The sequence below is a fragment of the Monodelphis domestica genome, chromosome 2 (genome assembly GCF_027887165.1).
Source record: "Monodelphis domestica isolate mMonDom1 chromosome 2, mMonDom1.pri, whole genome shotgun sequence".
Classification (NCBI taxonomy): Eukaryota; Metazoa; Chordata; class Mammalia; order Didelphimorphia; family Didelphidae; genus Monodelphis; species Monodelphis domestica.
The window spans coordinates 33,524,631-33,538,708 of NC_077228.1; the positions used below are offsets into that span (position 1 = coordinate 33,524,631).

General features: G+C 47.9%; 1 protein-coding gene across 1 annotated transcript in view; it reads left to right on the plus strand.

The window, feature by feature from the left end:
• ERI3 (ERI1 exoribonuclease family member 3) overlaps nt 1–14,078 on the plus strand; it is a 143,084-nt gene that overhangs the window by 36,310 nt on the left and 92,696 nt on the right. The window contains 1 exon segment of the mRNA XM_007507846.3: nt 11,299–11,390. Within this exon segment, the coding sequence (XP_007507908.2) occupies nt 11,299–11,390 (92 nt within the window).

Consider the following 14,078-nt stretch of genomic DNA (forward strand, 5'->3'; position numbering starts at 1 on the left):
AGCAGTTTTGCCTTTGCAGCATCCCATACACAAGTCTCCCCACCCCACCCCAATCACTTCTTACCTAAACTGTTGCCACTGGCCTCCCTCCCTCCTTTAAGCCTCTTCTCTAATACGTCCTCCATATAGATATCAGATTCATGAAGCAGAAGGTAGGCACTTCCCTGGAGAAGAAGCTTCAGTAGCTCTTAACTATCTCTAGGACCAAATAGAAACCCTTCTGTCTGGCTTTCAGAGTTCTTCATAGCATATCTCTAAACTATCTTTTCATGCAGAAGAAAACACATGATTTATAACTTGCTTACATGGGTATATGATTTGGGGTTTTGGTTTTGTAAGATGCCTCTTGTACAAATAATGAATATTATGGAAGTAGGTTTGGAGTGACAATACATTTATAACCCAGTGGAATTGCTAGTTAACTCCGGGAGCAGGGAGGGAGACAACATGAATCGTGTAATCTTGGAAAGCTTATGGGTAAATTTATTACTGAAATAAAATAAAGAAATTAAAAATAACAGCTCTAAATAGATATAAATAAACAAACTATCTTTCCAGACTGACTACACATGGCTCCTTCCCCAGGGTGGAGAAAAGGAGACTAGGAGCCAGATCAGAGAGAGGTTGTGAAGGGTTAAATGACAAGACTTGGCAACATACTGGCTGTGTGGGGTCAAGAATGCTACCAAAGTAGTGAGCCTGGGTGACTGGAAAATACTGGTACCCTCGACAGTAAGGAAGAAGTTAGGGGGAAAGATAACTCGTTATCTCTTTTGAACACATCTAGTTTGAGCCCAAAATGTAGTTGGTGATACGGGACTAGAGCTCAGGTTGAATTTATAGATCTTGGAATCATTTGCTTAAAGGTGATTGAAACCATAGGAGCTGATGAGATAGTATTATATAACTGGAAGAGGGCTGAGGACAGAACCCTGGGGGACACCCAAGGGGCAAAGTATGGTATGGGAGCACCTTGGGAAAGAGAAAGACCAGTACTTCAGGTGAAGTGGAGACAAGGACAAGAGAGTGGGGGAAGGTTGGTAAAGTGTGAGGTGAGGTCTTCAACTGAGGGGGAACTATGAGAAGATTGAGGAGAGATGAAAAGATTTGCAAGAGTTGCTGTGCTGAGTGGAATGGTGAATGGATTAGGAAGATGTAATTCATTACACCTTGCTGCAGTGAGGGTCCACTTGAGATTATGGAGCATAAATTTGTTGTGGATCCAGTTAGCACAGTTTCATGATTCTCTCCCCACTGGGTCAACAAAACGTGACCAGGTGTTAAGGCATCAGATGGTGGGGGTGATCCAAGGCTGAGGCTTGACTGGACAAGCTCAGCAAAGAATAAGGGGGTAAAAGACTCAAGAAAAAAGGACAGTGGAGAGTTGAATTGGTGCAGCAAGGGGTCAAGATGGAGAAGTGAGCATAGGGGTGATGACCTTGGAAAGAAAAGAGGAATTGGAGGCATCATGCTGAGGGTGAAATGCAGGGCCTGGGGATGCAAGCAGAGGGACGGGTGGGATGACAACAGATTGTGATCAGAGAGGGAATTTCAGGGTACACGGATGAGGAGGGAGTGAATTTGTGGGTGATGGTGAGATAAGACACTTTCTATGGCTTCTGTTTAGCCAGCTTTGTATGTTTGTTTCAGTAGAAGAAGTATAGTGTGATAATCTTACACTTGAAGATTTGCAAAGCACTTTCCATATGTTATCTTATTAATCCTTACAACTCCACTGTGAGAGAGGTGCTATTATTATCATGTTCATTTTCAAGATGAGGCAGGCCAAGGTAAAGTAACTTGTCCAGAGTCACATAGCTAATAGGTATCTAAGGCAGGCTTGATATCAGATCTTCAAGTCTGGTGTTCTTTGCCACCTGACTGCCTCAGAGGGGAAGGACTACCTCATTTTTGTCTGTGCCTAGCAACATACAGGGCACAAAGTGTGCACTTAATTCCCAGCTTGCCACAGTTTTTCAATCAATCCATTACATAACTCCTCAGTGCATGGTATGTGCTGGGGTCAAACAGACCCATTGGCCATTTCTACTTCGCCTTTTCTGGTCCTAGATTATTCCCCTTGGCAGTGGGCAAAGAGGGAGGGATGTTTTCATGTCAACAGACCTGCTTGTGGCTTTTCAGTCTGGCCATTTAGTCAGTTCTGAATTTCCCTGGCTGCAGTGATGCCTTTTGCTGTTTTTTACCATTGTCCTTTCCCTCCCCACTGCATCCTCCCCCTGCTCCCCACCCACCCTCATAAACAATTAGGTAAGGCAGAGGGATTGTGCCAGGCAGGCTGTGTGCCACAGTTTTTACCCAAAGTTCCTTCCCTCCCCTCTTCTTCTTGACTACCCTGCCCTCCTTCCCTCAGGAATCTGTAGGAGGCCTTTCCCAGGCCCTCACTGCCCTGGCTAGGGCCTCCTCTCTGAAATTACTTTCCATTCACACTCTGTTCATCTTTTATGGACCTAGTTCTTTGGGCATTACCTACCCAATAAGACTGGGAGCTATGTTCTTGCCTTACCTTGTATCACTAGAGCTTAGCATCAGGCCTGGTACATGGTAGGAGGTTAATGAATGCTTCCTGACTGTCTATGAGGCTTGTTTGCCTTTAGAGATGTTCACTTGCCAACTTTTTAATAATATGTTTTATAATTTTCCCAAGAATGGAAGTCATATTCACTGGCCTCTAGCTTGCAGTTTCTCTTCTCTTCCCTTTTAAAATAGAATTAGGATATTTATCTATTTCTAACTTCCTGCATGCATTCATTCTCTGTCTCTCTTCCTCTCCCCCTTTGTCTCTGCTCTTTGCCTCTCTTTCCCTTTTCCTCTGTCTCTGAGTATCTCTCTCCATAGGTCTCTCTCCCCTTCTTTTCCTATTCTTTAGTCTTTCATTGACCACTGCTATTGACCCACCGATCACATGTGACGGCTCTCTCAGTACAATGACTTGTCCTTCATCTGTCTTCAGCTGGGCGGAGCTGATTAAAGGGCAGCAAAGAGCCAGCTTGCATCATCAATAAAGCCTCCCCACCACACATCCCCATAATGCCCTTCAGTGTGGTACCAGCGTCTCTTTCCAGAAGACTTCACATCATTCCACACTGTCGTGTTTATGTGAAATGACAACTACCATCTTCACACCTTCACATGGGCCCAGAAAGATCTCCTCCTCAGCCTCCACCAGGGTTAGTGCCCTTTCCCCCATAAATTACTGCATCTATACCCAGAAGCTCCCGGAGGGCAGAAACTTCTCAGTCTTATCTTTGGATCCCATTGCCTCTTCTTGGGCCTGGCACCTGCAGGTACTTAATAAGTGTTTGTTGCATTGAATCGTGGTCAGGATTCTCTTCTTACCTTCCAGATTCCTTTTCTTCTTTGTTTTTTATCCTGGAATTGCCTTTCCCTACTTTGTTCTTCCTGATAGCCTGGAGAGAGAAGTGGTTTCTGAGCCCTCTGCTCCCTCTCCCAGGATGGGAGGGCCACCCTACCCCCTTTTCCAGAATAGGCATACATCTTAGGAGCTGTGCAAGGATTAACTTGTCTAGGCCATCAAGCAACAACAAGGAGCATTGTGGGATCAGAGTCTTAGAATGGGGAGGGACCTTAGAGGTCATCTCCTCTAACCCCCAGTCTACAGAAGACCTAACTGAAACTCAAAGTAGCCTGTCTAAGGGCCTTCACGTGGCGGGGGGGGGGGGAGAGAGGCTGGGCTTCACACACGTCCTCTGAACCCAGATCCCATGTTTTCTGCTGTATTGCCTTGCTTCCTGGAGAAAGTAGCATGAGGGGCATTGGACCCCTCTTTTTCAATGTAAAGAAAGACTTGTCATGAAAGCTATTTCAGAATTCTGTAGGTAGTGAAGTAGCCACCACAGGAGTTCTTTCTGAAGGGGAAGATCACTTGGGAGGTATGTGGAATGGGATTCTGGTTCAGGTATCAGGCGACATTATCTGAAACCTTTTCCATGTGGAGGTTCAGTGATTTTGTAGGAAGGAAACTTGGGTTGTAATCCCTAGTCCCAAATGTGAGTCCTGGCTTTCCCGTGCCTCTGTGCAGGTTATTTCATCTCCCCAGGTCTGTTTCACTATTGATAAAATGCTAATAACAATACAGGAGTGTGGATGGAGGTCTGGGCCTAGAGCTTCCTTGGAACTTTGGGCTGCCTGGGTGCAAGGAGCCCAGCCTTTCAGCTTTGGTTGTCTGGCCTTCTGGGAGGCACCACCCAGCTCTTGCCCAGGTAGGGTCTGCCACCCAGAAGGTGATAAGTCAGATTCACCACAGGAGAGGTCTACCGAGGGCAGGCTCTGACTCACCGTGCCCCCTGCCTCCTCCTAGACTCTGCTCCAATTCCAGGCATGGCCCTAGGAGCAGGGGGCGCAGGGCCAGGTGCCTGGGAACTTGACATCTGATCCCAGCATTTGCTAGGCTTACCCCCTTAGCCCTGTCCTCTCCTTGGCTCATGGAAGTCACTGGCCAAAGGGGCTTCTCACAGGGCCCCTTGCCAGGCACGAGTGGCTCTAGCTTACAGGAGTACGGATACCTGGCTAAGGGGATCTTGACCTGAAATGGGGATGGGGGTGGGGGGGTCGGGAGGGACCATCTTGGAGTAGAACTGCACCAGCGTAGCACAGTGTGCTCGGGGCAGGGCTAAGCTGAGGGCAGCCCTTGACCAAAGTTAGGAGGAGAATGGCCTAGCGACAACACGTTCCTCTCCTAGCCCATCCTCTTGGGGGTCAGGTAAAGGTGGGCGTGGAGAAGCTTATCTTTGCCCTGCTTGTCATCGCTGATTCTTCTGCCCTGATCAGGGTCTCAGGCTAAGAAGGAAGAGGAAGACTTTGGGCTTTTCGAGCCAGGGCTGGTTGCGTTTGGACTGACTGGGCACTTCCAGGGATGAGGTCATCTTTGGCTCATATGTGCATTTAAAAAATAGCCTGCTGTGTGTGCATGTGTGCACGCACACAGTGGCCCAAGAGTCGGAGGATCTTGGTTTGATTCCTGCCTCAGATGTTTTCTTGCTAGGGGAATTTGGCCAAGTTGCCAAACACTAAACCTCATTTTCCCGGTCTGTAAAATGGAAGTAAAATGACTTCAGATCAAGTCAAATAGCATTTATTAAGTGCCAACTGTACGCCAGGTACCATGCTAAGTGCTGAGGATGCAACAAAAGACAGAAAACAGTGCCCTGGTGGAGACAAGATGCAAAAATTCTGTCCTAACAAGATGTCTGCAGGATAAACTGGGGAAATCTTAAAGGGAAGGCCCGAGACTAGAAAGGCTCCTAGTAAAAGGGAGGGTTTGTTTGAGGAGGCCAGTGTCACCGGGCTGATGAATATGCAGGGGACAATAAGGTGGAAGAAGCCTGGGAAGGCAGGAAGCGGCCAGGCTGGGGAAGACTTAAAGCCAAACAAAGGTTTTTCTCTTTGCGCCTGGAGGTGACAGGGAGCCCCTGGAGTTCACTGCCTGGAGGTGGGGGGCGGGGCGACGTGATCAGACCTTCATTTGAGGAGATCAATGTGAGAGCTGAGTAGAAGATGGGTAGGAGCAAGGAGACACTTGAGGCAGGGAAAGGGACCAGCAGGCTGTTGGAGTAGTCCGGGCTCCAGGTAATGAGGACCTACAGATCTCCTTGACAGACCGTGCTGTCTGCATTGTCAGAGAAGAGAAGGGGGCATGTGGGAGAGATGTGGCGAAGGTAGAAAAGATGGGACTTGGCAGCGCATTCGATATGGGGGGGTGGCAGCAAGAGAATGAGTTCTGAGCCTGGGTAGTAACTAGGAGGATGGCAGTAGCCTCAACAGCAACAGGGGCCGTAAAGAGGGGAAGGGTTGAGGGGAGAGATAACGAATGTCTAACGGGAGATTAGGGTTGGACAAGCAGATCTGAGAGTTGTCTGTGTAGACTATGGCAGCTCATGAAGTCACCAGATGAAATGCTGCGGGGTGGAGGGGAGAAGAGAAGGGAATGATCTGGCTAAGGAAACTGAGGTGGAATAGTCAGAAAAGTAGAAGGGGCACCAGCAGAGAACAGTGCCGTCAAAGCTGGGTGAGAACAAGTATCAAGCACAAGAGGGTGTTCAGCACTGTCAAAGGCTACAGACGAGGCCCGAGAAAATGCCCTGGCTGGCTCACCAAGAGCCGAGGAGAGGACAGGGCTAAGGGGGAAAGAGTGGTTTTCATGGAGTGATGGGGTCACCAAACTGTAAAAGGGGAGTCAAAGGAGGGGAAGTAGAGGCACTTACTCTATGGCCTTCCAAGGGATTCAGCCAAAAAAGGAGGAAAGACATGGGACGGTAGCTGGCAGGGGTGGGGGAGACACCCTCCAGATGAGCATGTTTATAGTAGACAGGAAGAGATTAAAGTGAGAGTGGGGATGATGGGGGGGGGGGGGTGGGTGATATACTGGAGAAGATTGGGATAGATGGGATCATTTGTGTAGTGAGAGTAGAGATTGTTTCCCTCTTTGTATTTGCATCCCCAGTGCTTAGCACAGTCCCTGACATATAGTATGCTTGTTAATTGGTTACTGAAAAGTAAAATTCTAGGACAGGAAAATCACATTCCTGATCCCTGTCATATTTAGCATTGTTGTCACTGACTCAATTGAAGGCAGCATGTAGCCTATTGGTCTGATTTGGAGACGGGATAAAGTTTAGAGGGACAGCTACTACTTTGGATGTCAGAAGATCCCAAAAGCAGTAGAGAACATTGGTTTAATATGAAACCAATGGGAATAAGTATAAAGGTTTGTTCCTGGTTCAAAAAATTATTTGTGTAATTACAGAGTGGAGTTGTTGCTTCACAACAAACAGTTTGGGTATAGAGGGGGCGAAATTCTATATCTAGTCATACAGCTACATACCATAAAGAAATTACGATATAAGAAGAACTTGAAATAACCACAAGTTTACAGAAGCCATAATCTAAGAAAGGCTCCAGAAACAAAATCTGTGGGCTTAAGAGTCTATGCACAAAGCACACATTGTGGGCAACAAACAAGAGCTCCTAACTTATAAAGGTGGCAACCTTGACCTCACAGCATCTCTCAGACTTTGTGGGCTAATTTTCATGACTTGATATACTTCATTCCAGAGAAACAGGAAAGGTCAAAGGAAGGATCCAACCCCCTTTACTTTAAGAATCAGTACTCATGTGAGAGAGAGAGAGAGAGCTGGCCTGGAAGAGGTCTGCTCAGAAGGTTCCAAGTGATGCAGGCTGCCAGGGCTCTAAGTGGAAGGTGTCAGGTAATGCCTGCCGCTTTGCCATTAGTTGGAATGACTTCTGTTAGACTGTGATGGTGAATTTGGAACTCTGAGGCTAGTGTCTGACTGGCCAGGACCCTGGATAACAGTGATTGGTGCCCAGCCAGATCTATGACAGAATTGAGTTTAGGAAGTTCCACCCAACCCAGAGGATCACTGCTTCTGCTGGGCTTCTGTGACCACCATCAGAAGAGCTGTCTGTAGATCCAATTCCAGTTTATAATATTCTTGTCTGCACTAGTTACCTGTCTTCCTTGGTCAGTCCAGCACAGGTGGTCCTCCTCAGCAGCAGTCCACATCTAGCGAGACACTGTCTGGAGGCAGAAACAAGATGACAGGGTAAAAAGAAACATTTTACCCAGCACATTTCCTCTACAATGACCTAGAAAATTTACCAGACTGAATTCTGATCAGGAAATCCAATAAAAAGTCACAGTGAATCATTTCTTCAGCTCAAGGCAGCTTAGGGAGGCACAATGAAAAGTAAGTTGACACTGAAAATGGGGGTTTGCCAGGAGTGTGCCCAGTGCCAGCAACATGAAGCATTCTAGCACCAAGGGCCTAAAAATGGACCAAGACAAAGTGCCAAGGAAGGAAGCACCTGGGGCAGAAAGAAATACCAGGGGATTCCTGTATGAGTGCTGGGTATAAGAGCTGATGCCATCTGGCATTTTTGTTACCCATTACCCAATTCCAGATCACAGATCCAAGGGTGGAAAAGAGTGGTCCTGAGCTAATGTGGACCTTAGCTATGTTCTGAGCAAGGAATAAGTTCCAGAAATGTAGCTATATGGTTTTGAGCCCAAGAAAAGAGCAGTGACTTAGTTCTAGCCTTTAGTCCAACACAAAAACCTGCAATGGAATAACCAGGGCAGGAGTCCCAGAACAAAGTGGAGCCAGGAGTTCAATTACTCTGAACCTACAGAACTTCCCATCTGCTTAACAGTGAGAGAGTCCAGCAACAGTCCATTGAAATTCAATAATGCACAAACCTAACTCAGACCTGAGTCAGGAACTTGCAGAGTTTAAACCAGAGCAGTAAGCAGACCTCTCCATCAATTTGAAAACACTGAAAGCTTGCAAACCCCCAGACAGAACTGTAAAAGCTCAGGCCAGACATTCCTGCCACAGATAAGCAGAACCCACCACTAACATAAAAATCAATAGTGAAGATATAAGCTGGAAGAAAGAACAAGCAAAAACAAAAAAGAATCCAACCCAAAAGAATTACTCTGGTACCAGGAAAGCTCAAGACACAAACACAAAGGAAGAAAATTACTTGAAAAAGTGTACAAGAAAAACCTCAAAGAAAAATGCAAATTTGACATTAGCCCAACAAGAATTTCTAGAAGAGATAAAAAGTTTTCAAAAAATAGAAAAAAAATTAAAAAAAAAACAAATGTTATCTACGGAAGAAAGCTTTGAAAAGAGAATAACTTGGAAAAAGGAACTAAACCATACTGAAGAACATCACCCCTTAAAAACTTTAGAGTTGACCAGGTGGAAGCTAATAATTCCATGAGACATCAAGAAATAATAAAGTCAAGAGACTCAAAAGAAAAGAGAAGAAAATGTGAGATCTCATTGGAAAAAACAGTTGACCTAGAAAAGAGATTGAGAAGAGATAATTTAAAAATCACTGGCCTACCTGAAAGCTATGAACAACAAAAAAGAGGCTAAACATTATAATATTTTGAGAAACAATAAAAAGAGAGGCAGCTAGGTAGTACAGTGGATAGAGCACCAGGCCTGTGAGTTGGGAAGACCCGTGTTCATATCTGGACTCAGACACTTCCCAACTATATGACAAGTCACATAACCTCAGTTGCCAAGTCCTTACTGCTCTTTTGCCTTGGAACCAACTTGGTATTGATTTTAAGATGATAGGAATGGGTTTAAAAAAAAAGAAAAAATATAAGAAAACTGCCCAGACTTCTTAGAGTCAGAAGACATGGTAGAAATGGAAAGAATTCAGCAGTCACTTCCTGAGAGAAATCTCAAAATGAAAACTCCTAGGAATATTATAGCCCAAATCCAGAGCTTCCAGATCAAAGAAAAAAAAATTCCAATTAGCCAGAAAAAAAATTTCAAGTAACTAAGGATAACACAAAATTCAGCAGCCACAATTTTCAAAGAACAGAGAGCTTGGAATGATATTCCATAAGGCAAAGGACTTAGGTTTATAACCAGCAAAACTGAGTATATTACTAGGGGGAAAATAAGGCTTTTAATGATATTGAAGACTCAAACTTTCCTGATGAAGAGACTAGATCTGAGTACAAATTTTGATGTACAAAAACAGGATAAAGTATGAAAGGGTAGATATAAGAAATCATAAGGGACTAAATGAAGTTAAACTGTTTATATTCTTATATGAGGAGACGGTACTTAAAACCCTCCAGAACTTTATCATCTCTAGAGATTTTAGAGGGAATTAAATAAGACAGGGCCTGAGTATGGTTGTGTTTAGATAATCTCAAAAAAAAGAATGGAAGAGTAGAGGAAGGAAAGCACTGTGAAATAGAGGGAAGAATGGAGAAAATTATCTCACATAAATAGAGTACAATAAGAGAGTTTATATAACAATAGGGAGTGAGAGTGGATGACTCTAAACTCACTCTCATTTGAATTAGTTGAAGATACATACAGACAAATGGGTATTTATCTTACACAGAAGAGAAGTAGGAAGGAAAGGGAGGGAGGGAAGATTAAAATAAGGGAAGCAGTAATCAGAAGCAAACCATACTCTTACAGAGTGAATAATGAGGGGACAGCTAGGTGACTCAGTGAATTCAGAGATGGGAGGTCCTGGGTTCAAATGTGACCTGAGACACTTCCTAGCTATGTGACCCTGGGCAAGTCACTTAACTCCCATTGCCTAGTTCTTACCACTCTTCTGCCTTGGAACAGATATACAATTGATTCTAAGTTGGAAGATAAGGATTTTTTAAAAAAAGAATAAGGGGAAAAGGACAATCATAAGAATAGAATAGAGGGAAATATATACAATTAACAATTATGTTATTCATAATTGTGAATGTAAATGGAATGAACTTACCTGTGAAACAGAAGAGGATAGCAGAATGGATTAGAAGCCAGAATCCAACAATATGTGTTTATAGATGCCACCTGAATGTGAATGTCTTTGTTCCATATGCTGGTCACATTTTTCAGATTCTTGCAGGGTGGGCAGCTGCCAGCCCAATGACATTTGCTGTTTATTTCAGTAGTACAGTAGTCATTTTCCCCCCTAAAATGTTTGAAGGAAACCATATAGCAAAGAAAACAAAGAAAGTTTATTTATTTGAGGAAATTCAGGAACCAGGAGGGAGAAGTATGTTGGAGATCATTTGAGTGAAGATCAAAGGAGGGAGAGGCAGAAGCAGTTTTGTCATTGATGTAGAAGTCAGAAAGCTGGGGTCTGCCCCCGTCTCTCTCATTTGGTGCTTGTGTGGCCTTCTGCTCTAGACTTCTCTGGGTCTGGTATCCTTCTAGGATCACAGATTTGGATCCTTTGGTTCTCTGCTGAAATATTGCTGCACTGCATGGGAGGAGGGCCTTTGGCACCCATCTGTGGGACACCCACTGTTGGTTTCCAGACCATCCAGCTCCTAAGAGTTTGATCCTGCTCAGGGCTTGGGTCCAGAGCATCGACTCCTAGCATCTCTAGGGAGAGGGCAAGAAGAGCTCAGGGGAGCTGACTGGATGGGAGAATTGGAGCACCAGGAACTGTCCTCTTTTTGTTTTCGTATCCTTGGCAACTGGTACCCTAGTAAGTGCTTAATGAATTTGTGAAGGATTGACTTCTGCCTTCAAGATGTGGGTTTGAGGTGCTTTTTTCCCTTGGTGACAGGTACTATGGGGGAAGCCATGGAGCCCTTCTGACTGGGGAGCAGGAGTTGCATATTTACATGGGCCCAGGGTGCCCAAGACCCCACTTGCTCCTGCTTTGGTTGCCCGTCTGCATTTGCTACCAGCTTCCTTTGCTCATTTCAGAAAAGAAAGAAGCCAATCTCCTCTCTTGTGTTCTTTCCAGAGGGTTGATGAATGGATGGCGAAGGAAGGTCTTCTCGACCCAAGTGTCAAGTCAATCTTCGTCACTTGTGGAGACTGGGACTTAAAAGTGATGTGAGTATGAGAAGGGCTCCTCAGCCCCAGCAGATCAGCCTGGGGGCAGCTTCTAGGGAGATGGGGCACCTGGGCAGGCCCTTATAGGGGGAAGCAGAGGTTCAGTTGTGGCTAGGCCTTCCTGCTTTGCTGTGTCTGGCCCTAGCACAGGCTCTGTTGCTCACAGCTCCTCAGAGAGCCCAGCCCAGACGTGTTGGATCCACGTATTTGGAAAGTGGAGGGGTGAGGGACTGAGAAAAGAGTGGGGTTCACCTGTCTTCTACTGCTGTTGTGCCCAGCCTCTGGAAAGGGAGTCCCTGGCAGTGAATTTGTAGGGATATAGGGTGGGATGTCTCCATTTTATTCTGTCTGCCTCCCCTCGCCCCCTGGGCAGTCCAGGGGGAAGCTAGTTCCTAACTCCTCAGCATATTTACTATCCTTACTGGCTCTGGGGCTTCTACTAGCCTGGGGGTTGGGAGGGGCTGAGAGGACTGGGGCTATTTGCTGAGGACTAAGAGTATTGATTCCTCTCTGTTATTTGTGGTGGAAGGTGGAGAGCATTCCCTCTGGCTCACCTCTGACCCCGGCATTTTCTCTTCAGGTTCCCCCATGCCTGCTAGGATCATAGACTTAGAGCTAGCAAGGACCATCAAGGCCAACTTCCTTGTTTTACAGAGAAGGAAACTGAGGCACTGTAGGTCAAATGACTTCTCCAGGTTCCCACAGGGAATAGTCATCAGAGATAGAGGCTGAGCTCAGAGCCAGGGTTCCTTCTACATGGTTCAGGGCTCCCCTGTACATTAAGTATCCAGAAGATGGAGCCCCTGCCAACTGACCTCTCCCCTCTTAGGGGAGAAAAGGTGAAGGACGGGAGCCACATATTATACTCAACTACTTCCTGCTGTTTCACCCTGCCCCCACTCACAGCCTTCCCCTCCTGCACCCAGATACACACGTGTCCTTGAAACCACAGACGTGGGGGTTGGGAAGGTGGATTATGGAGGAAGGGACTCTGGGATGCTCAGGGTAGGATGGCAGAGGAAGTGATGGGGGAAAGAGGAGGGAGTCAGGCCCTTGGGGCTGGGGGAGCCTAAACAAAGGGCAGAGAGAACTATGGGGGGGGGGGGGCAGGAAGAGTTCAGAGATGTGGTGAAAGAGGCCGGAGGGTTGTCCCAACCTGTATGCCCAGGACCAAGCCAGCATTCCTCGCTGAGACAGCTGGGATCACCCTGGAATCCCAGTTCTGGGACAGCCCATCTAGGAGGGATGTGGTGGGGGCCGTGAGCCCCGGCCTGGAAGCAGCGTCTGTGGGGGAGCGGGGGCTGGCTGGGAGAGGGAGGCAGCTGTTTGGGAGCTGGCTGCCCGGAGACAGGGGTGTCCGAAGGAAGGTAATGGGGTGCTCCAGGGGCCTTGTGGCTGGCAAGCCTCTGACGGCCTCTTAGCAGCCAGACCCGCGTTAGCTGCCGGGAAGGCAGCCTCTTAATTAAATGTCTAACAAAATAAAAGCCGCCCAGGCGGACATCCGCACCATGCTCCGTGACAGCGCATCCGATGCAGCGGCGTTCCTGTAACCGCCCATCTGAGTCTCGGCGCGTCTCCACGCCCGCTCACCGAGGGGGTTTTTATCCCCCAGATGAGCCAGGCAAGCTTGACACGTGTGCTGCTAAATTGACATCCATAACTTGTTAGTGGTGTGGCTCGGGCTGCATCTTGACGTCCCTGGTGAGATTCCGCCGTGCCGTCGGTCCCTGGGAGCCGGCAGCCTTCTGTGTTCTGCAGGGCTCTCCCACCCTCCCCGGAGGCGCAGGCTCTGCCTGATTAGCGAGGCTTAGACAGGTGGGGGCCGCGGCAGCCAGAGCCTCGGAGGGCCCGCCTTCATCAAAGGCCAGATCAGACCTGGGCTGCCCACTGAGCCAGCGCCTCGGCCCGAGTGCCTGGTGATGCGCCTTGTCATTAGCGGCCCACACTTCATCTGGCTGGTAAACCTCTCTGCCCCCCATTTGGGGTGCGTAAAGCCTGGGGGGCCGTACGGACCCCGAAGGATAACAAAGGCGATGGCCGAAGCTAGCTCTCCGGGCTGAGTGGGAGTGGGGGGAGCGACCCTCCCTTCTGTGCTCAGCATCCAAGGGCTTCCCACCTGGAGGTTGGGGGAAGAGCTGCGCTCCCACCTCTTCCCCCATACTTGGGGTTGCTGCCCTCTGACCTTTGAGGCGGGGTGGCTGGGCGCTTGCTCTCAGTTGCTTGCATGGTCTGGAATGGGGGCTGAATTCCCCGGCAGCCTCTCCCTGGCACCTTCCTGGCAAACTCTCGGTGTGGCAGAGGCCGGGAGCAGCTCGGGAAAAGCTTTCAAGCCAGGAGCACCGGCCCCTAGTGGAAGGAGGGGCTTCGGGGAGCTGGGGCAGAAGCGAGGCGCCCCTGGCTGGGGCATGTTCCTGTGAAGAGAGCGGTGCATGGCGGAGCGCCGTGCCCCGGGGGTGGTCGCCAGGCTTCTGGGTGGGGTCTGTCAAGAAGGAAGTCCCTTTGACCCCCCAGTTTGGGGGAGGGGGTGGCCGGGGGACCATGGTCCTAGCCTAGCCTAGGGTGGCCACCTCCCGAGTCCTTGATTGAAGGAAATGGCGCCAGGTCTTGGCTCAGAGACGGTGGGCCCGGAGCACTGGTCTCGGGCCGAGGGGAAATGCTGTTGCTGCCGCCGAGGCCGGGGAAGGAGGC